At 42.0% G+C, this 27023-nt stretch overlaps 1 protein-coding gene across 4 annotated transcripts; it reads left to right on the forward strand.

Annotated features, from left to right (window-relative positions):
• On the forward strand, positions 1-26662 carry HIKESHI (heat shock protein nuclear import factor hikeshi). 4 transcript variants are annotated; one of them, XR_006277570.1, is made up of 5 exons: positions 1-160; positions 1543-1780; positions 11967-12118; positions 22448-23246; positions 24257-26662. XR_006277570.1 is itself a non-coding variant. In XM_038378634.2 (5 exons), exons 1-5 carry the CDS (start codon positions 131-133, stop codon positions 26502-26504), a joined length of 594 nt encoding a protein of 197 aa, XP_038234562.1. In that variant the 5' UTR covers positions 1-130; the 3' UTR covers positions 26505-26662. The 4 variants fall into 4 exon arrangements, 3 of the variants coding, with proteins under 3 accessions (XP_038234562.1, XP_038234580.1, XP_043360065.1); XM_038378634.2 differs by having other exon boundaries at positions 22448-22566; positions 26450-26662; XM_038378652.2 differs by having other exon boundaries at positions 11-152; positions 22448-22566; positions 26450-26662.
• Positions 26663-27023: the final 361 nt, after the last annotated feature.

Here is a 27023-nt window from a genome sequence, read left to right on the forward strand (position 1 = left end):
AAGTAGTTGCGTAAGTAGGGGTCACAGGCAGGGGCTGCTTCCGGGGGGGGACACCAGGCATTATGTAGGCTGCGGAGTGGTCGGCTGTTTCGCGAAGCTTCTGCGGCTCTAGGGCTCCGCGGCTGCCGCCATGTTCGGCTGTTTGGTGGCGGGTAGGCTGGTGAGCGGTTCCCCGGGGCTCGGCCGGCGGCGCTGGGCCTTGGCGGGCTGGGTGGAGCCTCTGGAGAGACTAGGGTGGGGGAGGGGCCTTTGGGAGACGGCCCGAGAGGCTGTGTCGGGGGCTTCGTAATGGGAATTCAGGGGTAGCCTGGCCTGGAGGACGCCCGAGGGAGGAGGCTCCAGCCGGTGGGGTTGGGGGGGCGAGCTCGGTAGGGGCGGGGGGTTTAGTGCCTGGGGAAGGCTGGGAGCTCAGCCTGGGGAGGGTATTTCTGGGGGAGGATCTGGAGGAGCGGGGGGTTTAGCCTATGGAGGGAGTGAGTGTGTGTGTGTGTGGGGGGGGGGGGGGAGGATCCTGAGGAGAGAGTGGGGCTCAGCTTAGGGAGGGGGTGTGTCTCTTGGGGTGTGGGGCTATGCCTGGTGATAGCGTTGGTTGTGAGGAAGTTTGGGAAGGGCCATACTGTGGAGGGCAGGTTCCAAGCTGGGGTGGCTCTGATTTTTCTCTCTCATTGTTGCTTTTTGGGAGCAGCTCCTGTATAAATGACGTGTCATTGTGTCTTCCTCCCTTTCCAGATGTTCAAGTTCTGTGCAGACCCCATCCCACTGTGCCCTCCTTCCCCCCGTACAGGGTGGCACCCACATTTTATTGGCTAATGGGTGGGTAATGTCACCTTGCCAGTAGATTTCCCCAAGTTGCAGCAGACTGCAGCCATGTTTGGTAATACAGATTTTGGGCATATGGGAGGCGATAGATAGGTCCAAGCGTTTTGTTTTGTGACTTGTTCTGAGTAGGCGCTACCTATATCAAGATGCATGCACTGATGTGTCATGTACAAGGGCTCTCTAATAAAGACAAGGGAGGCTCTGTGGCCGCACCTTTAGCCATCCCTGAACTAAATATATAAAATCATATCTTGTTTCTTGCTTAAAGAGGTTTCCGTGATTAGGGTTTTGCTAGCCATGTGGTCGACAGCCACTACTTTATAGATTTGGTGGCTTCTTCTGTACCATATTGTACCACTATCCTATGGGGAGCTAAGGTACTCTGATACTACAGCCCTAGATGTGAGCTGTAGCTCACGAAAGCTTATGCTCTAATAAATTTGTTAGTCTCTAAGGTGCCACAAGTACTCCTTTTCTTTTTGCGAATACAGACTAACACGGCTGCTACTCTGAAATCTACAGCCCTAGATGTGATTGATTCCTTGTTAGCAGCATATTACACAGTTCCCATGTGGTTGTGTTTGCCGCTCTCTCAGTTTATAAACTAAAATTGGCATGTACCTTACTTTCCCTTCTTTCAAAAACTAGATGGATTTCTGAAAAGAGGGCTCACAGGTTGTCAAAATTAAGATTTCTAAACTAAAACTTGGTTTTATATTTTAGGTGCAAGCAGTGGCACAACAGGTGGCCCAGGATAAGTTTGTATTTGACTTGCCTGACTATGAAAACATCAACCATGTGGTGGTCTTTATGTTGGGAACTATCCCATTTCCAGAGGGCATGGGAGGATCTGTCTACTTCTGCTTTCCTGACCAGAGTGGGATGGCAGTGTGGCAACTCCTGGGGTTTGTCACCAATGAGAAGCCAAGTGCCATCTTCAAAATTTCTGGTTTAAAATCTGGTAAGAGCAGTGAAATATAGCAGTTAAACAACAAAGCAATTAGACAATGAAGTGGATCTTTAGTTGCTAATGAATAAATGTAATAAGATATTGGAACGTATTGTGTTATTTTTTTTATTTGTATTATGTAGCACTTAGAAACCCTGTTACTACTCCACACAATGCACAGTCAACTTGTAGAACTCGTTGCCAGAGGATGTTGTGAAGGCCAAAATTATAACTGGGTTCAACCAGATAATTAAATAAATTCATGGAGGATCGGTCCATCACTAGCTGTTAGTCAAGATGGTCAAGAATGTAGCCCTATGAGTGTCCCTAAACATCTGACTGCCAGACTGAACTAGTCAACAGGGGATGGATCATTCAATAATTGCCCTGTTCTTTCTCTTTGAAGGATCTGACACTGTCCACTGTTGGAATACAGGATACTGGGCTAGATGGACCATTGGTCTGAACTAATATGCCCATTCTTACATTCTTATTCATAAACCATCATGTGACATGCTATACACTAGAATGCTACTTGAAAAGCCAAATGTCTGTGTCTTTTCAAGTGGCTCTTGGTAGACCAAGCACTTATATTCTAAACAGTTCATCGAAACTGGCAGTTGTAGTATCTGTTTGTAAATGAATGCTTGTGGCAATGTTTCTCACCCTTCAGAGTTTGCAGGCAGTTTTCACATGGAGACTTTGAAAACTAGAAGTGTAGAAAATTAACATGGCACACGTTAAATGGATTAAAACTAGCTACTTGATAGGTTTCAAAATGTAAATAGGGAATCATTGAGCAGGTAGGTGTATTTCAAGAAGCAATCCTTACACTATTAGACATTTATCAATGACCTGTGAGAAAACCAAAATAGTTACTGAGAAAGTTTACAGATGATCCAAAAATTGGGCGAGTGGTAAATAATGAAGAGGACAGGCTGCTGATACAGAGAGCTCTAGATCGCTTAGTAAAATGAGTTTAAGAAAACTGTTTTAATCCAGCTAAATGCAAATGTATTAATCCAGGAGCAAAGCATGTAACTCGTACTTAAAGGATAGGGGACCATCCTGGGGAGTAAACACTCTGAAAAAGATTTGGGGGTGGAGGTGGATAATCAGCTGAACACAAGCTCCTGATGTGATTTTGTGGCCAAATGGGCTAATGTGATCCTGGGATGCATAAATGGGAATCTTGAATAGGAGTAAAGAGGTTGCTATACCTCTATATTTGGCACTGGTTTGACTGCTGCTGGAATACTACGTCCAGTTCTGCTATTAATAATTCAAGAAGGATGTTGATAAATTAGAGAAAGTTCAGAGAAGAACCACCAGAATGATTAAAGGATTCGAAAACCTGCCTTATAGTGAGAGACTTAAGGAGCTCAATCTGTTTAGCTTGATGAATAGAAGGTTAAGTGGGTGACTTGATTACAGTCTAGAAGTACCTGCGTGGCGAACAAATACTTGGTAAGGGGCTCTTCAATCTAGCAGAGAAAGGTAAATATGATCCAATGGCTGGAGATTGAAGCTAGACAAATTCAGACTGGAAATAAGGTGTAAATTTGTAACACTGAGGGAAATTAATCATTGGAAAAACATAGACTTGTAGACTTTGAGGCAAGAAGGGACCATCATGATTATCTACTATGGCCTCTTGCACATTGCCGGCCACAGAACCTCGCCTACCCATGTAATAGACCTGTGACCTGGCTGAGTTACTGAAGTCCTCAAATCATGATTTAAAAGCTTCAAGTTACAGAGACTCTACCATTTACACTAGTTTAAACCTGCAAGTGACCTGTGCCCCATGTTGCAGAGGAAGGTGACCCCACCCCCAGGTCTCTGCCAATATGACCCAAATGAAAATTCCTTTCCAACCCCAAATATGGCAGTCAGTCCCTGAGCATGTGGACAAGACCCAACAGTCAGATGCCTGGGAAACTTCTCAAGGGTTATGGTGGATTCTCCATCATTGGCAACTTTTAAATCAAGATTGGATGTTCTAAAATATCTGCTCTAGGAATTATTTTGGAGAAGTTCTGTGGCCTGTTATGCAGGAGGTCAGACTAGATCATAATGGTCCCTTCTGGTCTTGGAATATACGAATTTGCACATTTTCAGTAGGTTATAGGTAGATGTACTTGTATACATATTTAGTGTAAAAGAGAACTACCCTATATGTTAGTTAGTAGCATTTGTTAGGCACTTAGGTAGAAATGCCAGAGAATATTTATATTCACACTCAAAGATTAATTTTTTTTTGTCAATGACTCTTGCTTCTAGTAGCTATATGTAGTAGCTTCATAAAACTAGCCTCTTGGAATCTAGATGATGTATGTACTGTGTATATTTTATTCCTGGAAACATCAGCTTTGGAAAATACTTTCCAGATTTTTGAGCATTCTTAGTTAGCACTTCAGTGCTCATAGTAGAATTTACTTCAGTGGGATGTACAATTAGGTGGACTGTTCTAATTAAATAGCTTTTTCCATGTGCACTCTAGTCTTTAATGCATAAGGCTGCAATTCTGTCCCGGAAGTCACGGATTCTGTGACTTCCGCAACTGCAGCGGATGGTGCAGCTGACCCCAGGGCTGCCCGAGCAGCTGGCCCCGGGGAGTGCCCCAGCAGCAGCTGGTGTGGCTGGTCGTGGGGAGCGCCCCAGCAGCGGCCCCTCAGGGGCCGTCTGTACTGTTTGCTGGAGGAGCAGCCCCTGGGGGCTGTCCTGGGAACCACCCAAGCAGCAGTGGTCCTGGGGGTGGCCGGTGTGGCTGGTCCTGGGAGCTGCTGAGCAACAGCAGCTGGTGCGGCTGGCCCTGAGGCCATCCCTGGGGGTTTCGGAGCAGGGGGCCACCGTGGGCAGTAAGCCCCCACTCCTCCAACAGGGGCTTCCCAGAGCAGCGGGGCCCAGGAGCAGAGACTTAAAAATGGGTATTCATAGTAAAAGTCATGGACAGGTCACAGGCCATGACTTTTTGTTTATTGCCCGTAACCTGTCCAGACTTCACTAAAAATACCCATGACTAAAGTGTAGCCTCATGAATGCTCTATAGCATGGATAGTCAATAGGTGGACTGCAGGACAAATCCAGACCGCCAGATGCTCTTGAACAGATCACAAAATATTTTTTTAGGGCTGATGATTAATTGCAGTTAACTCATGCGATTAACTCAAAAAAATTCATCTCGATTAAAAAAAAATTAATCTAGATTAATCGCAATTTTAATCGCACTATTAATTTCAATTGGTATTCTATTGTTTAAATATTTTGTATGTTTTTGTACATCTTCGTATACATTTGATTTCAATTACAACACAGAATACCAGTGTATATTTTTATTATAAATATTTGCACTGTAAAAATAATAAAAGAAATAGTATTTTTCAGTTCACCTCATCCAAGTACTGTAATGCAATCTCTTTGTCACGAAAGAAAAACAAAACCATGTAAAATTTCAGAGCCTATAAATCCACTCAATCCTACTTCTTGTTCAGCCAATCGCTAAGACAAACAAGTTTGTATACATTTACAAGAGATAATGCTGCCCTCTTCTTATTTACAATGTCACCAGAAAGTAAGAACAGGCATTTGCATGGCACTTTTGTAGCCAGCATTGCAAGGTATTTATGTGCCAGATATGCTAAACGTTCTTCATGCTTCGGCCACCATTCCAGAGGACATGCTTCCATGATGATTATGCTTGTTTAAAAAAAACAACTTATTAATTAAATTTGTGACTGAATTCCTTGCGGGAGAAGTGTATCCCCTGATCTGTTTTACCTGCATTCTGCCATATATTTCATATTATAGCAGTCTTGGTGAGGGTCCTGCACATGTTGTTCATTTTAAGAACACTTTCACTGCAGATTTGACAAAATGCAAAGAAGGTACCAATGTGAGATTGTTAAAGATAGCTACTGCACTTAACCCAAGGTTTAAGAATCTGAAGTGCATTCCAAAATCTGAGAGGGACGAGGCATGGAGCATGCTTTCAGAAGTCTTAAAAGAGCAACACTCTGATGCGGAAACTATAGAACCTGAACCACCAAAGAAGAAGAAAAACCTTCTGCTAGTGGCACAAGTTGCACATAATTTTAAAGACTAGTTGGACTATTAAATGCATACATTAATATACTGTGTGCAATTGTGTTGCTATTATGGGAACTTCACTATGTGGTTTTTTGACTCTGTATATACACTAAAATTGCATTGATAAAGATTTCTCTTTCGTTTCCAAGGAGAAAGAGCAAAACTGCCTATGCATGTGAGTATTTTCCTTCCAATTAGGCTTTAAAGTTCACACCTCACTGAGGTGAGGGCAGGATGACATTTATCAGAAATACCATTTTTGTAAAGGTGGATCAAAAGGGTAACAGCACATCAAAGAAAGTAATGAGGACAGCAGTAGGAAGTGAGGAAATCAGTACTTGATCCTGCAGTCCCAACTGTAGTTGGTTACAGTTCCCAATTAAACCAATGGGAGGCTTGTCTGAGTAAAAGATTGCAGGAATGGACCTCTAATTTGAACCTCTTGGATGTTGCAATTGTGTTTCAATGAGACACTTACAATCTTTCTCTTGCAGATTGGTCCAGCAGCATCCCTTTCAGGCCATGCAGTGAAAGTGTACATTTTAATGTCTGGTTAGAATCTTAGATGTTTACTGAGTACATTCAAAATGACATTATTTTTTTCCGTTGTTTAATGGTCTAATTTCTAAACTTCCCGGAAAACCTATTATCATTGGGACTACTCTAAACTAGTTGCATGAAAATTTGAGAATCTTTGTACAGCAGTTTGTATTATTGATGAGTTAAATGTCTTAATGTGGAAAAAGAAAAGGAGTACTTATGGCACCTTAGAGACTAACAAATTTATTAGAGCATAAGCTTTCGTGAGCTACAGCTCACTTCATCGGATGCATCGGATGTAGCTCACGAAAGCTTATGCTCGAATAAATTTTAGTCTCTAAGGTGCCACAAGTACTCCTTTTCTTTTTGCGAATACAGACTAACACGGCTGCTACTCTGAAACCTGTCATTAATGTGGAAAGTATCTGTTTTTACAATTCAAGCAGGTGAAAGAATTTTTATTTCTTTAAAAAAAAAAAAGTCACTTTGATTGAAGCCAATCATGACAGGAAAGACACTTCAGTAAGGTATAAGAGTATGATGTTAGAATAGGAAGTCCTGACAGAACCTTTAACTACTCTCTTGCTACCAAGTAATTGTGATGTCTAGACCACAAGCACAATATCAAAATAAGTTACTTGTAGATTTAAGTACAGAAAGTATCTTTGTCAATTAGAAGAACTTAAAAAAAGAGAAGAACTTAGTTATATAGGTGTAATAGCTCTTAATAACCTAGACTTCTTTTTTTGAGGTTTAGTTAACATGAATGCTGATGAGCATAATAATAATGGTAAAATCTAAATCTTTTTCTCTTCAATTTGGCTGGAAACAAGGCAACCATATCTAGCTTCAAATCAGAAGTCCCTCAATAAAGAAATTATCTATCTTCTATAGGCCTAAGTGGCTCTAGCAATGTCTGGAAAAACATGAATGCAGTAACCATGGTAATGAGTCACCTGCTTTTCCAAGATTGCTGTGATCAATTTTTGTCCCCATGTTACCAAAAGACGCTAATCGGGAATATTTCTGGCTTCTCCCTACAGGAATTTCAGGTAACCTGAGTAGATCAGAATTTTTAATAAGGAATCCAAAGGTGTCTCTGTTTAATGATACATTTATATTTTTTTTCCTTTTGATCTCTCTGTAAACATACAGATTGGTTCTTAGTCCTTTTCAATATCATGAAAGGAATGTTCCATATTTTTGCAGTCCATTTGCAGTACTAAATGTATGTATATCAACGTAACCAGTGGATATGGGAGTGAGCTTCTGGCAGCTATTTAGTCTGGAGCAGGGGGGTAGTTGGGCTGAAAGAGCAGGCTTCTCTGGATCTCGGAAGTAAAGCGGGGTCATCCACTGCTCCACATCCCTTTCTTAAAGCCAAATAAAGGCGGTGAAAGATCAAACATGCTGCTCTGACCACTGCTGGTGTAGCATATGCATTGGATCTCAAAAGTTAGAGAAAATGGTGGTATACTCTGAACAAAGTAAAAACAATGTCATTTTAGGGGTTCTTTGTGTTTCATCAACTCAGTTCAGATAAGTTTTGGTTGCTACCAACCCTGTAAACTCATCCAGGGATTTGACAGTCAATCTGTTGCTCTTTTTGGATCCTGCATCTTCACCAGTAGTAAGGATTCTGCAGCGGGGAGTGATTTAACTGTCAGACTAGAAACTTCCTCACATTCCCAAAGCTTTATTGCCTCTGCAACACAAACAGCAGTAAAAAGAAAATAAATGTACATTTATGGGAAAAGTGAGCAGATAGGATAGAAATTCACAGGGAGCTGATCTTTTTAGTAAGAGATGCAAATATTACTCTTTTTCTGATCTAAGCTATTGTTTATAAGTGCTTTTAGTAACAAAGGCTCTGGGTACCAGTTCTTTCTGGTACAATAAGCATGCAGTAGAGTTAAGTGCCCTTAGCTTTGCATTAGGCACTTAAATATCCTTGTCATGCCTAATTGAACTGATGCTGGGTCTTATCACTTAAATCTTCAGATGGTGTCCTCTCCTTTCAAGCTCATTGCAGCATTTGACTTTTTCCTCTTGATACTGTGGTCCCTTTTTAGGATTTGCTTATTCTCCAGTATCAAAACTGGGACCAGATCAATTTCGACTACGTCCCTAACTGAGTTCAGAATCTTTGAAATGATTCTTCTGGATACTCATACTGGGTTCCAATGATATATCATCATCTAGAACTTCTTGGCACAGAAATGCTGAGGTCTGAATGTTTCCTTTCCTGCTAGGCGTGGGTCCAGAGGACAGGAACTTGTCTAGCAAGCCATCAAGATTGTCTTTGCCATGCTGTTTTGGTGGCCTTTTTTAATTGGGTAGGAATGCCATAAGGAAAAGGTGAAGACCAAAAGCAGTGAACTTAAATGAGAACAAAATGGCACTGATGGAAGATGCTACCCCTCACAGCAGTTGTAGCCAGCCACCGGATCTTGAGAGCAGAAGCACTTGGTAACACCATGGCAAGTGCAACTGCTTGTAGCTGTCTGCTCACTTTGTGTGGCAGCTTCCAAATCTCCCTTTAAGCAGTGACTAACTTAGACCAATTACATTTGACTCTCACCAGGAAAGAGAGTGTAAAGATGCTTCCCTCATGAAGTGGGGAAGCTTGCTTTTATTTATTTTTTTTTTATTGTGCCTAAATGTGCTAGGCACTTTGGTGTGCAAGAGGAAAAACATGCTCTCGGCAGCAAAGAGCCAACAGTCTGATTGTAGACATGAGATGACAAGTGGGGAGTAATATTTAGAGGTGTAAGTCACCATTTTGCTTCCTCTAGCTTTTTGCTATCCGGTGCTGTGATGGTTTACATCAATCTTTAGTCTCCCCATCTCAAAACTTGTGGTGTAAAACCATGTCTGTGTTTGATTAAAGGAAATGGCTAGAGAATAAACCCAAACTAATTACAAAGCCTGAAGGCGCTCTGAAATGGCTGAGTACTATGGCTAATAGTTGGTTAAAGGGAGAGAAGTGGGAGATCAGTATGAAGAGACTATCCCTGCTTGCTTTTTTTTTTCTGAAATGCTGGGTTCTTTTGCAGCATTGCTTCCAAAGGCAAAATTGTGAATGCAAAAATATTTAGTAGTCTGTATCTTGAGAAGTATTTTGAAATACTGCATGTTCCTTGAAATTTGATTTATATGTTGTGTATAGAAGAGTTAGGCACTCAAAACACATGTATTATTTTATAGGGCTTGTGATGACCGAATATAATCCACATGCAGAAGAGGATAACTTTATTTTATCTTCACAAGTGGGCAAATCTTGAGTATCTGTTCTGTGCCGTGTTCAGCACTAACAATGTCTGAGCTCTGAAGGTGTGCGTGTATGTGTCAAACAGATCTGTTGAGGAGGTGATACTTGAGGCAACTGGGGAAGAGGAGGGCAACAGCATATGGGTGGGTTAGACCACCAGGAGGTAGTAAGAGGGCTCTGGTATCTGCCTTCTTTGGTGCGGAGACACTTTTACGTGGGATGTTTGGATTGGGTTAAACTAAGATCTTTTGTGAGTCGGACCATCTCTTCTTGAGCTCAGTAGCTACTATTTGGCAAAACAAATCTAGATCTAATATACTGTAAAGGTGGCAGATAATGTAACTGCTACACTTACTTCATTGCAGATTGCAGTGCTACGTGGAAAGTTAACAGACTCTTAATTGAGTTTCTACATAAACCATGCTAGGAAGGACAGGGTACCTGCTTTCTACATACTAATGATTTAGGCCAGGGGTAGGCAACCTATGGTATGCATGCCAAAGGTGGCACGCAAGCTGATTTTCAGTGGCACTCACGCTGCCCGGGTTCTGGCCACCAGTCAGGAGGGCTCTGCATATTAATTTAATTTTTAAATGAAGCTTCTTAAACATTTTAAAAACCTTATTTACTTTACATACAACAATAGTTTAGTTATATATTAAAGAATTATAGAAAGAGACCTTCTAAAAACGTTAAAATGTATTACTGGCACATGAAACCTTAAATTAGAGTGAATAAATGAAGACTCGGCAACCACTTCTGAAAGATTGCCAACCCCTGATTTAGGCCTTTGCTGAAGAATTAATTGTCTTCTGGAATCTTCAGATTTCCTTGATTCCTTTGAGCTGGGGTAGGGCAGAGACTTATGCTAGTCTCACTGACTGAGATTTTAGCAATTGAGCCAGGTCACGTGGTGGTGTAGTTTTCATTTAGCCCAGTCAGCAGCTTGTGATACCACTTATTGGCATGTGGACTATGGCATAGCTCTTGAATGGCTCTGCTCTTCTCTGCTAAGATGATCCAGAGGGTGGTACTGAGCAGTTGCTTCTTTATTGGGAGGATGTTTTTTTTTTTACAACATTCACGAGAACTTATGTGCAGCTGTGTGTCTCATTCACATCTATTGGCATTACAGGCATTCTCTGTCTCTTCCCATACACATTGAAGAGGAGGGAGTGACAGATTTCAGTGAATCTAGATGATTGTGTTTATTTTTGGTGAGCCCCTGAGACTTGGGTTTAGAGCTGATTAAAGCTCAGTTTAGAAGAGTCAGAAGTGATGCTGGAGGTCTGGAATGATGCTTGCACAAAAGGTTTGCTATTTAGTAGGGCTTTTCAGTCGGAATGTTAATGTATTCTCCAATGGCTTTTGTGACCAACAGGTCCTCTTTATTTTGCAACCATTTCTTTCTGATGTGGACCTTGTTACAGTCATTGGTGGCTTTATAATGCTGAGATTGGATTACTGCAGTGCATGCTACATGGGATAGCCTTGAAGATCACTCAAACCTCAGAAACAGCTGCCTACTTGCTTAGTGCAGTGTGAACCACTGGAGCATTATACCAACCCTCACAAGCATTCACTTACTTTTTATTTGCTACTAGGTGCTGTTCAAAGTGGTGGTTTATTTACGTTCATTTAAAAATTCATTCAGCATCCAGAGGCCATGATGGGGGCTGCTAAAAATAAATGCTGCATAATGGTTGTGTGATCCAAAGCATAAATATTGTCATATTTTTACTTTGAATGAATGAACCAAAGGACTGTGCCTCAGTACTTGTTGGTTCTGAGTTTTTCTGTAAACATTTCTGTGGATATTAAAGGATAAAGTAGTACTATAAAATCATACTCCTGAGCTTTTTAAAAAAATGATCATACTCCCTGTTGTACTGGAAAAGTCAGTAATAGCAAGAGGTTCAAATGCTTCTGAATCTTGAATACAAATATACAACCCAACTGGTTCAATGGGGAGGTTAGTTTACTTCTTAGGGGATTTTAAAAACTGATTAACTCTTTCTTACAAAACTCCTTCCCTGTAAGGTTCTGTTAGGATTGTCTCTCTTCCTAGTTATTAGCAAGATTAAAGATATTTTTATATTTTAAAATTATCCATTGCATTTTTTCACACACTTAGTATATGAACTGTACACATTTTTTTCATAATTCTGTATGTAGACAGATCTCTACTTGGCAAGTAACAAGAAACCTCACACAAGAAATCTTGGTTACTTCAACTTAATATAATAGTTGTACTGATGCCAAGTTTGACATTTCTGCTGCTTGTGCTATTTCTTTCAGGGAAAGGCAGCCAACACCCCTTTGGAGCAATGAACATCCCTCAGACACCATCTGTAGCCCAGATTGGGATCTCAGTGGAATTGCTTGAACATTTGGCCCAGCAGACTCCTGTAGCAAGTGCTGCTGTATCATCAGTAGACTCATTCACTCAGGTAATTTAAAAACATTGTTTCTAGCAGTCTTTTGCTCATTAGCGTTGTTATACCAATAAAATAAAAACCAGCAGGATCTTATTAAAGGGGATAAGGCAAAATGCCACATTTATTGTGAATACAGAAAGAATCAGAGTAAGCAGTCAGTTATAGCTATAACATCTCATTCACTCTCACACACATACACACACAAGTTCTGCAGAGTTGTTATAGTTACCAGCCTAGGAGTTGCTTGTGTCAAGTCACTGGCCAGGTGACCTGGACACGAGGGTGGAACAGGCCTTGTCAGATGCGCATCTGTTGCTCCTGGAGGTTGGTTTGCAGAATCAGACCCAAAGTCCTCAGTCTTCAGGGTTTGTTCTTATAGGGATTTATCCTCATACAAGTTTATAGGGTTTGCCTCATTATGATCTTCTCATGTTTGAAGTGATCAATCACTGTTCTCATGTTTGAGGCGATAGTAAATCATGCAGATGGCACAGCAATGATGAAATGACAGTATGTTATCTTGTTTCTCGGCTCTTTGGCCCCCCCCCCGTCCTTGGGGCAAGTATGCCCTCAGGGTTATCGGGCTATCTCGTTCACTGCTTTCTTCAGCCAGACTATCTTATTTTAAGACTGGCACCTCAACCTTTAATTTTTCATTCCTCATTCAATCATAGATACATACAATCACACTCCAGCATATATCCTGTCACATCTGCATTTTAATCACCTACCCATCCTTTAACATAATCATTCTAAAATCAGTGGGACATGGTAGACTTCAATAAGTCTATTCATCCCACTTATTGTATCTAAAAGGAAACAAACAAGATAAGCATGCAAGAGTGGGGGGTTCACACCTCTTATTCCAGAGTTCAGGAAAACAAAAGTTGTACCAGCCATAAAGGACAGCTGTTATCTTGTTATTTTTAGAACAATCTCTTTGTCTCTGGATGTGCTTCTACAATTTAACACTGATCTTGTAAAACTGACAGGCAGTTTCAGTCAACACAGACGCATCAGGGAAAGAAACATATTTCTTTCTAATGGTCAGGCCAAATTCTGGCGTCTGCAGTGGAGTCGCTCTTCCTTGCATTTCCCATATCAGAAATATACCAGTTATCAATCTAGTCCAATAGCATAAGGGCCAGTTAAGAATCAAGCTCTCTGTTAAAGCAGGTGTGAAAAATTGGCACAAGTACAGTAGTTCCAAAACTACAACGCCCAATTGTATGGTATCAAGCTAACCATGATCCGGTAGTCTATTCATTCAGCAGAATACTTCAGATGAGATTTTTTCCCTTAGGAAAATACAGAAATTGTGTGGTGGATTTTTTTTTGTTTGTTTGTTTTTTTTTTTTTTTGGCCATTGCCATAGTCTGCATACTTACACTTGTGTAAAATGCTGATATATTTCCCTCTTCAGTCAAGTAGTTCTATGTACATGATTTATAATTCAAGTAAAATTTCTTTAAAAGAATATTTTAAGCCTTTCCATCACAGGAGCTGAAACTGAGGCTTTGGTGCATGAAGAAGATAGCTAAAGTAGGACTCTGGGCTCCTAACTGTTGTGGGAACTTTAGACTTGGGGGATGGGAAACAATTGGGGTGGAATACTAGGTCAAATAGGAAGGTAAGTCTTCTGTCACAGAGTAACAGGGTTAGCTGCACCTCTGTCCCCTTCCTGGTGTCTCCAATTTCACTTGCTTTAGGCCTCGTGCCTTTACCAATTTCAGGGCAAAACTTTGCAATTTCCCCACTTTTACACCAGGCACTGAGTTACAGTACTGTGTGTCAACTATGCTTACCCTACAGAACTGACTGAGTTTGGGCACCTGCGGTTCTTCCCTTGGGAGTCTGTGACCAGTTGTGTACAGTGATCAGACATTTTTTTTTTGTTTTATTTTGTTTAGTAATAGGCACAAAGCACTAGAGGGGGAAAAAAGATTTTAACAGTCTACATGAATGTGTGTCTAGAGTCTTAGGGCAGGTCTACACTACAGGACCTATATCGGTAAAACTACATGGTTCAGGGGTGTGAAAAACCACACCACTGAGTGACATAGTTATACCGACCTAATCCCCCTGTGTAGACAGTGCTGTGTTGATGGGAGAGGTTCTGCCATCGACATAGCTACCATCTTTCAAGGAGATGGATTAACTATGCCAATGGGAGAAGCTCTCCCATCTCAGCATAGGAGTGTCTTCACTTAAGCACTACAATGGCGCAGCTACATTCTTGAAATTGCACTGATGCAGCATTTTAAGTGTAGACCTTCCCTTACTGTCCCCTGACATAACTTAGGTAGATCTTAGATCTTCAGGCACCCCCAGTGGGTCCCAGGCTGTTTCTCACTAGAAAGACTATGCTGCCATAGCCCCCTGGTATAGCCTACACCAACAGAAGGAATTTTTGCGTCATTATAGGCACACCACCTCCGCAAACAATACGCTGTGTTGACAGAGTCACTCTTCCGTTGACATCACCACATTTGCATGGGAGTTTTGCTGGCATAACTACGTTCAGGGGAGTATTTTTTTCACACTCCTGACTAAAGTAGCTATGCCGATAGTAGGTTTCAGTGTAAATCAAGTCTCAGTCTGGTTTTCCTGAACACCTACTGCTTCTCTTGTGAGAAAAGAGTCCCTTTTTAAACCCTGCTATACGTGTGGGGTGTGTGGTTTTTTTTTGTTTGTTTGTTCTTCTGTGTTCCCAAGGTTTGACTCTCCTGTTTAAAACCAATCCTGTAGGTACTGCAGGATAATGAGCCAGTGATTCTGACATTGTCCTTTATCAGCTCAAGTGTTTGCTGAGGAATGGCTTATCTTGACCCATTTTCTTTCCTGCCTGTTTTTCCAGACACTCTTGTTGGTCTAAACCAATGTAGTCATATAATAAATATTCCAATAACAAAGATTATTTATAAATTATTACAGAGCAGCTCCAAATCTTTCACCAACATACTCTGAAGAAACTTACTCTTGATCCAAGACTATGCTGCACATTGAAGCTCAGGGCTCTTGCTTGGGGAACAATGGATATGGCCAAAGCAGTTGGACTGGGCTTGAAGCAGATATTGTGATATCTCCATCAGCAGGCTTGTGCTGCTGCCTTAGCTAGCTGGATCCTCCTGCTTCTTGCTGTTGTGATATGTTGATGCACAGCTTTTCTGCTGGTGCAGGGACCCTGATACACTCCATGCTCAACTGGATACATATTCCCTTTGCCACGATCACCCTTTCTTCCTGCTCCAGCACCTCTGAGCAGTACCCCTGGCTCATTTTCTCCTTCCAGTCTCCTGTCCATTCATTGAAAAGGTACCTTTGAAAGCCCCTCTCTTCTCGAGGGAAACTGCCCTGCACACTGAGGACTGCCATATTTTGTGCCTAGACTTAAGCAATGTCCCACTTCCCCAGGCTCATCTCAGACAGAGGGAGAGGTAAATGGGATTTTGATGTTCACCTGGGCAGTTGAACAGAGAAAGGGGAGGAGTGTGCAGAACCATGGGAAATTATGCCAGTCGCAGCTGCTTGGGACAGACCCTGCTTTGGCTTCCTGATCCGGACAATAAATTGTTGCTTCAGTTCTGCAGAAACTTTTCAGGCATTTATGATCAACTTCACTGCTGATGATTAATGGTTGTAGTGTGATAGGATCAATTACTCCTAAAGAGCTGTAATGGAGCACTTTGAGAAACCTAACTTATCAGCAGAGTTAATCACACTGTTCACTGCTGCTCACAGTTGCCAACTTTCATGTAAATAAGCACCCCGACTTTCACAATAAGATAAAAATCAAGCTTAATCCCACTTCAAAACAAGCCAGTCCCCAAGAACCCCAACGCAATATGTGACTAGATCCCCCCGGCGTGCAGTCTGGGACTGTGGTGGGCCCGCTGTGCACCCCTGACTATCTCACCCTCCATCCCTTCCCCTCCCCCCCACTTCCCGGGAGCTGATTTTAAAAAAAAAAAAAACCTACAAGCCATAAACTAGCCAACGAGCAACTCAAAAGCCAATTAAGCCAAAACAAGCCCAATTTCTTTTTTTTTTTTTTTTTTTGGTGGGTTTGGCATGTCTGCTGCTGCTTCCTCCAAATAGAGCTATAATGCAGTATGTCATCACAACTAACTGTGTCGGTGTGATGGACTTCAGAGTGCCTTTCAAGTGAGGAGTACTCAACAGGCATAACTAGCACACCTAAATAAATGCAGTTTTTATGTAAATATACTAAGCATGCATGGGGTGGGAGAGGAGAAAAACGGGATGGTTTCTGAACAATATTTCTCTGAAGCCTCAAATCTTCCATTACTGTTTGTTACACCACTAAGATAATGTACCTTGTGGGATAATTGACAAAGCAGCTAATGTCTTTTGTTGGTAGTTACAGTTAAGGGAGAGGCATTTGATATTTGCAAGTTACTTTTTACAAGTATATTCCAAGTTCAATTAATATATTCGCAAAAAGAAAAAAAATTCTTTTTGCGAATACAGACTAACACGGCTGCTACTCTGAAACCTGTAATTAATATATTGTTATTAAAAGTGTGCTTCAGACTTAGTCTGCGCTATGAAGTTTTGCCAACATAGAATCATAGAATATCAGGGTTGGAAGGGACCCCAGAAGGTCATCTAGTCCAACCCCCTGCTCAAAGCAGGACCAAGTCCCAGTTAAATCATCCCAGCCAGGGCTTTGTCAAGACTGACCTTAAAAACCTCTAAGGAAGGAGATTCTACCACCTCCCTAGGTAACGCATTCCAGTGTTTCACCACCCTCTTAGTGAAAAAGTTTTTCCTAATATCCAATCTAAACCTCCCCCATTGCAACTTGAGACCATTACTCCTCGTTCTGTCATCTGCTACCATTGAGAACAGTCTAGAGCCATCCTCTTTGAAACCCCCTTTCAGGTAGTTGAAAGCAGCTATCAAATCCCCCCTCATTCTTCTCTTCTGCAGACTAAACAATCCCAGCTCCCTCAGCCTCTCCTCATAAGTCATGTGCTCTAGACCCCTAATCATTTTTGTTGCCCTTCGTTGTACTCTTTCCAATTTATCCACATCCTTCCTGTAGTGTGGGGCCCAAAACTGGACACAGTACTCCAGATGAGGCCTCACCAGTATCGAATAGAGGGGAACGATCACGTCCCTCGATCTGCTCGCTATGCCCCTACTTATACAACCCAAAATGCCATTGGCCTTCTTGGCAACAAGGGCACACTGCTGACTCATATCCAGCTTCTCGTCCACTGTCACCCCTAGGTCCTTTTCCGCAGAACTGCTGCCGAGCCATTCGGTCCCTAGTCTGTAGCGGTGCATTGGATTCTTCCATCCTAAGTGCAGGACCCTGCATTTATCCTTATTGAACCTCATTAGATTTCTTTTGGCCCAATCCTCCAATTTGTCTAGGTCCTTCTGTATCCTATCCCTCCCCTCCAGCGTATCTACCACTCCTCCCAGTTTAGTATCATCCGCAAATTTGCTGAGAGTGCATGTCGGCTAGAAGTATGGCGGGGGAAAAAAAATCACACCCTCTAGCCAACAAGCAATGCTTTATCTCCTCCCCCCGATTTCCATTCAGATCCAACTATGTTGACGGCAGAGTACTTCTGTTGGCTTAGTTAATGTTGGAGGTGTTTTACCTATGCTGTCAGAACTCCTGTCATCTCCCACTATATCTCCACTAGGTGGCTCTGCTGGCACAGCTAGACTCATCAGCTGGCAAAGGCTCATACTGTTTCTCAGGAATAAGGTTGCTCCAACACTAGAGACTAGGATGCATTACAGGCAGTCCTTGGACTTACGACACAATTGGTTCCTGAAAATTGCGTCGTAAGTCTAAATGTCGTAACTCAGAACTGCAATACATTCCATTGCGGGATCGAGCATCGTAAAGTCAAAACCAATTGTCATAAGTCGAATCAGAGTGTCAATTCAGAAACGTTGTAAGTCGAACGTCGCAAAGTCGAGGGCTGCCTGTACTAGTTAAGGACAAGTTTGCAAAAGGAACAGTTGCTACTGGCCTGTATTTTAAAAAAAAAAAAGAAAAGGAAAAAAGTGATTGGAAACATAGTTTTTAAGAGGTGGTTATTCCATTTTATATTTAATCTTCATTTATATCAAACTAAAATTAAGTTGAATTATCTTGCATTGAACTTGAATTGTTCTTCAAGAGATAGTCCCTATTGTATTCCACTGTGGATTACACATACACCCTGTGTGCCTGTAGTTGGAGAATTTGAAGGTAGTGTCCTTTGGTCCGCGCATGCACCCTGGCTTGCCTCGTGCTTCTGACTGAGGTGATAAAGGGCAAAGCAGACTGATCACCTCCTTAGTCCCTACTCACCACTGCATGGTCAGAGTCAGAATCTTTAGAGTCCTCAGCCCTTTCCTGTATCCCACTTGAGTGCTAGACTTATGCCCAGTACTCCAGGCTTCAAACTCTGCACCTTCTGCCCACGATCCTTCTCAGACAGCGATGACCATCAATGCTGCCTCTACTGTCTCGGAGAGGCCCACACTGCGGCTCAGTACAGTATTTGTCAGTCTTTCACCAGCCATACCTGAGAAGGACAGGCACTTTGCCTCTGTAAGTACTTCATGGAATTGACCATGAGGCCTCAATCTGACCCAGGCTGAGGACATCCTACCCCCAACCCACCCAGTAGCCGGGCCTGAATCTGCAAGGAATGCACCTCCTGCTGCAAAGTGTGACTTCGGTGCTGGAGGATCTGACCCCACAGCGTGGCCTAGTTGGGAGATTAGGAAGCATGGGACTAAATCTTCATCTAAATCCATTCCAAAGATATCAGATCTGCCTAGAAGCAAACCCACCAGCCTGGCTCATGAGGATGTCTTATGTCCGGATACCATCATCGTCGCCACCACCAATGGCCCAGACAATAGGAATCCATCTTACACTGAGGAGATCTGGATCCATGGTTGCACCATAGGATGTTTTTGCTGTCCCGGATCCAGAATCCCCCCTTCCATTGGGATTCCCCATTTTTAGGGAGCTTATATCACCTCTGAGAGACCTGTCGGTGGGATGGATTTTATCATTCCCACTTATACAAAACGTATACCTCTCAATCAGCACCGATGGTACCACCATCAGAACCAGAGTCAACTCTTTCTTTCTCGGGAAACTTGGAACCATTGGAGGAACCACTTTTCCTGTACTGCCGTTCCCCACAAGGCCCACATGACCCTAGGACCAACCACCACCTCACCTGACTCAGTGTCACTGGTACCCAATGCCACCATCTGTCTACCTCACCTACTGGCCATATTGTAGCCCCCTTTGGGATCTATACGATCCACTAGTGTGTCATCACTTGCCTCCCCTACGAGAGAACCTCAAATTTTTCCCCAGATCCAATAGAGGAGGCAGGGTATTACACTCTGGTTCTGGCAGTTCCATCTGAACCAGACAGACTGCCATCACCATCGCTGGATGAAGTGGTGGCTTTGGCATCCCCCCCCACATATGTCACTCGATTCGTAAGACAAAACCTTTGTTGCCTTCAGGCATGGCTACAGTCAGTTTACTCCCCAAGCTGCCATTCTATGAACCTCACACTGAAAGTTCCCACGAAGGTACCGTGTTCCTCCTTGGTATGCTTAGGGGTCCCTTTTCTCCCCTCCTTCCTGGACAAGGCCATTATTACAGATGCGTCCCTACTAAGTTGGGGAGCCCACGTGGGCAACCACCTGGCACAGGGAACATAGACATTTCAAGAGTCCAGAATGCACATCAATGTCCTGAAATTACAAGTGCTATTGAAGGCATGCGAGTTCCTTCTTCCTTTCATCAACTCTCACCAAAACACTATGATGGTTTTCTACATCAACATACAAGGGGGAGTGAGATCTGCCTCTCTGAGTGCAGAACCAGTCAATCTCTGGAACTGGTGCATCAGCAATCAGATCACCCTATTTGCAGCCTACCTTCTGGGGACGCAGAATATGCTTGCAGACGCTTCACGATTGACCACAAGTGAGAGCTTCATGACATTTTCACATGATGGGGAACCCCAACCAGGGATCTGTTCACTTTCCAGGCCAACAACAAGTGTGCCACATATTGCTCCAGGGGAGTCCTAGCTTACTGCTCCCAGGGCGACCCTCTCCTTTTTCCCTAGTCATAACAGTTCAACTATGCCTTCCCTCCACTACTGCTTCTGTCACGAGTGTTATCCAAGATCAGACAGGATAGAGTGACAGTCATCTTGATAGCACCTTTCTGGCCCAGACAGTTTTGATTCCCCAAAGACTCCTATGCCTGTCATCTCATCCTCTAATTACCTTCCCAATCTTCCCTTAGCTCCTAACCCAGTGCAATGGCAGGATCGGGCATCCCAATCCACTACCACTTCACTCAGGGCGTGGTATTTTAGATATTTGTCGGCCCTAGAATGGGTGTGCTTCTAAGCCGTGCAAGACATCCATTCTAATAGCAGAAAGGACTCACCTAGGAAACGTTACCAATCTAAATGGAAATGCTTCTCATCCTGGACACAGCAGAAAAGCATTCTACCAGAAGCTACGGGTATCCCGCTCGTCCTAGACTATATCCTATCTTTGACGTTATCAAACCTATTCCTCAGTTTCCTGTGAGTCCCCTTGGCAGCTATCTGTGCATTCCATCCCCCTGTGGAGGGCTACTCTATTTTTGCACACCTGCTAACCATTCGATTCTGGAAAGTCCCAATAAGAACTTTCCCACCTTCTCAAAAGATAATACCCTGTGGGACTTGAATCTTGTTCTTTAAGTTCTGAAACAGGCCCCCCGCCCCTTTGAATCCTTAGTGACTTGCTTAATGTCCCTCCTCTCCATGATGGTAGTCTTTCTTGTACCCATTGGCAGGAAGGGTTAGTGAACTTGGCGCAATGACGGCAGACTCTCCATACACTGTATTTCACAAAGATAAAGTTTCTTTATACCTACATCCCAAATTTATCCCCAAAGTGGTTTTGGAATTTCACCTTCACCAATCCATTCCTGAAACCACACACACACATTAAAAAAGAGCATAGGCTCCACTCCTTAGATGTTTCACGGCCTTTTACCTGCAGAGAACAAAACCATTCAGAAAGTCTTTGAGGCTGTTTGTCGCTGTAGTGGAGAGAGTCAGAGGTTATGCCATCTTCATCCAGAGTTTTTCCAAATGGATAGAGTAGAATGCAAACAGATATCAGCTCTCAAACCTCCCCGCTCCATGAGAGATCAAGCCACGACTGTAGCATCTCTTCAGGACATACCCCTCTTAGAGATCTGTAAAGCGGCCACATGGAGCTCCATCCACATGTTTGCAAGATGTTGCATTCTGGTCCAAGATTTGGCCACTGATGCCTCATTTGGTATGGCAGTTCTCCATTCGACCCTACCATCCTCATCCTTGCAGCTCCTCTTACTTAGGTATTGCTTGTCAGTCACCCACAGTGGAATACCATAGGGACCATCTCTCAACGAAGAGGAGGTTACTTACATGTAACTGGAGATTCTTTGAGATTTGTGGTCCCTATATGTTTTCCATTACCCCTTCTCTTTCCCCTCTACTTTGGATCTTATCTGATTTTGTGGTGGAGAAGGAAGTGATGTGGCAGTTGGACCACCTCACCCTTTTTTGCCTTGGTCAGAAGCATAAGGTGAGCCAGGGTGCATGCTCAGACCAACAGATGCTACTTTCAAATTCTCCAATTCCAGGCGCATGGTGAACATACATAACCCATGATGAAATACATATAAGGACCACGCATCTTGAAGAACCTCCGGTTACAGGTAAGTAACCTCTTCTTACATGGAATTATCACGAGGTGAGCAAATACAAAAAATGAAGTGCTTGTAGGCAAAATCATCAACAGCAGGTGCTATTGGTAGGCTGCCACTAACTTGCTAGTCTAGTTTGTAGGACAAGGCCCAAGTCTTAACACTACATCATCCATTAGTCCCATAAGACTTTACAAATTTTATTTTTGTTTATCTTGAAGTCGTTTAAGGCTTTCCTTCAGAACTTGCTCCAGGAAACTAATCTTTTGAAAAGAAACAATAACTGAATAAAAATCAAAATATTTTCAAGTTTCTGATAGAATCTCTTTAGAGAGGTGGTGTCTGAGGGCAGGACTGGAAGCTAGGAACTTGAGATCTAATCCTCTCTAACACAGACTTTCTTTTTACTTAACCTCTCTGCCTTCCTTTCCCCCATCTATAAAAGAAAGATTTAATCCACCCAACATGAGGCTTGAGGATTAGCTAATCATTTGAACAGTGCTTTAGATATGAAAAGCATGATCAAATTTCTAAATATGGATTTGATTTACAATGTGTGCTTTTTGGTATTTCAGTTCACTCAGAAGATGCTGGATAGCTTCTATAACTTTGCCTCATCGTTTGCTGTCACGCAGGCCCAGATGACACCGAATCCCTCTGAAGCTTTCATCCCTGCAAATGTGGTTCTGAAATGGTAAAGGAAATCATCTCGAGCAATAAGCTTATTTCTAGGCACCAAAATTGTGGGTTTCATAGCACTGAATTAACTTTCATGCCATACAGAAATCTTACTTTGAAAATACTTAACTAAAAGTTCTCCTGTTGACTTTGCTACACTATAATAGCTTCTTGTATTCTGTTCTACATAGCCTCTTTTTAAATACTAAACTTGGATCATTAAAATGCTGTACCTATCTCACTCGTTTGGTACTAGGCAGTTTAACCCCTACTTGCAGTATGTGGCTGATTCCGGAAGCTGCCTTTGCTCCTTGTAATGGTACTGACCATGGGAAAGCAGAACACACTGCCGTCTCTTGGTCTACAATCCATGTCTGTTAAGTTCTCAGGAGCACTTAGTTAACAACATTGTATGAACACTCCTAGTCCTTTCCCCACAAAGTCATCACCTCTTAGCCCAGGGAACATGTATTCAAAGGATGTTGACCTAGACCAAGTTTTAAAACACTACTTAAAAATGATTCATACTCTCTGAACATGGTTTGACCATCTAGTGTGGGCAGGGCAAAGTATGTTAAATGAGTTCAGCCTAATTAGTTAAAAATTATGCCTCAGACTGGTTTGGGTAACAGTTCCTAGCCAGTGTAGATTGGGAAATGTGGGGGGACGGACTTTTAATATACAGTAGCACCTCAGGTTTCAGAGTAGCAGCCGTGTTAGTCTGTATTCGCAAAAAGAAAAGGAGTACCGGTGGCACCTTAGAGACTAACAAATTTATTAGAGCATAAGCTTTCGTGAGCTACAGCTCACTTCATCGGATGCATTTGGTGGAAAAAACAGAGGAGAGATTTATATACACACACACAGAGAACATGAAACAATGGGTTTATCATACACACTGTAAGGAGAGTGATCACTTAAAATAAGCCATCACCAGCAGCAGGGGGGGGGAAAGGAGGAAAACCTTTCATGGTGACAAGCAAGGTAGGCTAATTCCAGCAGTTAACAAGAATATCAGATGGGAGGGAGAAATACCATGGGGAAATAGTTTTACTTTGTGTAATGACTCATCCATTCCCAGTCTCTATTCAAGCCTAAGTTAATTGTATCCAGTTTGCAAATTAATTCCAATTCAGCAGTCTCTCGTTGGAGTCTGTTTCTGAAGTTTTTTTGTTGAAGTATAGCCACTCTAAGATCTGTGATCGAGTGACCAGAGAGATTGAAGTGTTCTCCAACTGGTTTTTGAATGTTATAATTCTTGACGTCTGATTTGTGTCCATTCATTCTTTTACGTAGAGACTGTCCAGTTTGGCCAATGTACATGGCAGAGGGGCATTGCTGGCACATGATGGCATATATCACATTGGTAGATGCGCAGGTGAACGAGCCTCTGATAGTGTGGCTGATGTGATTAGGCCCTATGATGGTATCCCCTGAATAGATATGTGGACAGAGTTGGCAACGGGCTTTGTTGCAAGGATAGGTTCCTGGGTTAGTGGTTCTGTTGTGTGGTGTGTGGTTGCTGGTGAGTATTTGCTTCAGATTGGGGGGCTGTCTGTAAGCAAGGACTGGTCTGTCTCCCAAGATCTGAGAGAGTGATGGCTCGTCCTTCAGGATAGGTTTTAGATCCTTGATGATGCGTTGGAGAGGTTTTAGTTGGGGGCTGAAGGTGTTGGCTAGTGGCGTTCTGTTGTTTAGCACCTCAGAGTTACAAACACCAGAGTTTGATGAACTGACTGGTCAACCAGACACCTAATTTGGAACTGGAAGTATGCAATCAGGCAGCCGCAGGAACCCCTTCTCCCTCCCCTCCGCCCCCCCCAAAAAGAAAAAGAAAAGCAAATGCAGTAGAGTACTGTTTAAACATAAACCACTAAAAAAAAAAAAAAAGGAAAGTTTTTTAAAAAAAGATGATGATTTGACAAGGTAAGGAAACTCTTTCATTTAAATTAAGATGGTTAAAAGCAGCATTTTTCTTCCACACAGTAAAGTTTCAAAGCTGTATTAAGTCAATGTTCAGTTGTAAACTTTTGAAAAAACAACCATAATGTTTTGTTCAGAGTTACGAACATTTTAGAGTTATGAACAATCTCCATTCCCGAAGTTTTTGTAATTCTGACGTTCTACTGTAGTTAGTGGTTCTCCTTTGGACTTGGAATTTTGAAATCGTAAGATTTACCCTGAACATAGCTGATTCATTCTTATCCTTTGATTCTGATAGCACTGAGAATGTTCTAGACACTGTACAAATGTAAAAGAAGGCAAGATCCCTGAAAGAAAAACAAAGGGTAGGGGAAAGGAGTTGAACAAATAGTCAGGATAGTGTCTGGTCAAGTCCTGATACAATTTTGAAAAGGGCCAGCTTCCCTGTGACAGTTGAGTGGCAAAACCGCTAGGGATGCCCAGTTCCAGCAAAAGGACCTTTCCAGAGAGCGGCAGGAGGTCCGTTTCACTGGGGAGCTACACTCTGTGACCCTGCTGGGATTCTGGCATGAAGACTTGCTTAAGTGTCCTTTTGGCCTTTGGTTAAATAAGTTATGTTCACTACATAAATGCCTCATTGAATCTGTTGAAAATCCACGGAGGCAGGGACGCACCCATCGCTTAGTATCAGGGTGAACGGTGAGGCCCAGACAGGCACTCTGGAGGTCTGCACAGGCTATACCAATACATTAAAAAAAAAAAAAAAAAAAAAAATTAGAAATAGAAAAATTGAAGTGGGCTAAAACAAGATAGGATTAAGCAATCTCCTTAGCTGACAAAATTTTTAATTGATCTAGTAATCTGATTACAGCCATATAGGGTACCAGTAATTTGACCCAGCTGGAGCAAGAGTTTGAAGAGCTTCACACTCTGCTCTCATTTGAAGTTGTATCAGGTCTTTCCAGAGATGACAGTATTTCTTTCCTGTGGCCATTGACTATTTCATCCATGTGATCTGTGAAATGTGGACAGCTTGTGTAGAAGTGAGGATTTTGAAGCTTGTTTTTGGCTTCTGCAGGATCAAAGCCTGTAGTATATTTATTGAAAAGGTCTCATAAGTCTCATATATTCTGTCCTGTTTTTGGAACCTCTTAGATTATTAACTTTGATTATAAAAATTCATTGTTTTCTTCACTTATGCTCTTTGTCCAAGATGGCAGCAATAGAGGAAGTAGGATGGTCTGTGAATAGTTAATTTCACTAAGCATTAGCACACTGTAGGGAATGTTAGCATCTAAAAACCCATTATTTTTATTTCTTTAAATTCAGCACTGGATTTTTGTGACACGTACTTATATTCTTAAAACATAAATGTTGGGGTTTAAACTACTGTCATTTCAGCATACATAGAAAAAATGGCAAACTACTTATCTGGTGCTCTTCCTATGAATTATAAGGAAACATGACACACGTACATTAGTCTTCGATTACATAATCAGATACGATATTTTCCACAAGATCAAGAGCCTCATTTATTTCACAAGATGGAATCAAAGGGGACAGAATTAAGAGTATATGGGCAACCTTAAACTGGCATTTTCTGACTTTTGAATGCTTGACTTTGCAACCTGAATAATGTTTTTTAGTGTGTAATCCATGAAATGTTTTGGTTTTGTTAAATTTTAATCAGCTACACCATAAAGATAATGACCTAATGGAATATACATCTCAGTATCAAAGTGCCTGAATCATGACTGGGAAAACAGGGTTTGAGAAGACCATGCAGAGGAAAGATATATTTAAACAGTTTTCCATGCTGTGTGTGGGGGTAATACTTAAATCTTGCCTCTGTACAGATGACTTAATCTGTGATCTGGGCTAGTTCTTCAGTAATGGTTTGGAAAATTGAAGCTATAATTCTTGAGTTGCATCATTGGGAAGCCATTTTAATTGGTACAAACGTTTGTCTCTTCTAGGTATGAGAACTTCCAGAGACGACTGGCTCAGAATCCTTTCTTTTGGAAAACATAAACTTTAATCAGGTCTTTGAAGTGCACTCTGACTATAGTCATGTCTTAAAGATACAGTAAATCACTAAAGAAAGTTGGTGGAGTAATCAAAATCTAAGCAGACTACATGGATTTTATAGTACCATTGGAACTTATTTAAAATTAAAAACCTGAAAACAACTGCTCATCTTTGTTTTTTCTAGCTAAAAAATATTAAACATCAAGAAGTCAATGTTGTATCTACATCTTTATAAGTGCAATTGTATCCATTTGTAATTATGTCCCATTTTAAAATGGCTGTACACCATATTTGTACAAATTTTTATGACGTATTTACAGCTTTTTGTTTAATGGTAAAGAAACCAAATTGAACCCTATTCGTCGTCTTCTTACGAAATGCTATCAGGCTAAATCACATTTTTACATTACTAATATCTTGGAACTAGATGTAACAAGTAATCACTTCTTATATTTCACTCAGCATAACAGTCTAAGGGCTGGATCCCCAGCTGGTGTAAACTGGCATAACTTCATTTTCCCT

The sequence above is a fragment of the Dermochelys coriacea genome, chromosome 1 (assembly GCF_009764565.3).
Source record: "Dermochelys coriacea isolate rDerCor1 chromosome 1, rDerCor1.pri.v4, whole genome shotgun sequence".
Lineage (NCBI taxonomy): Eukaryota > Metazoa > Chordata > Testudines > Dermochelyidae > Dermochelys > Dermochelys coriacea.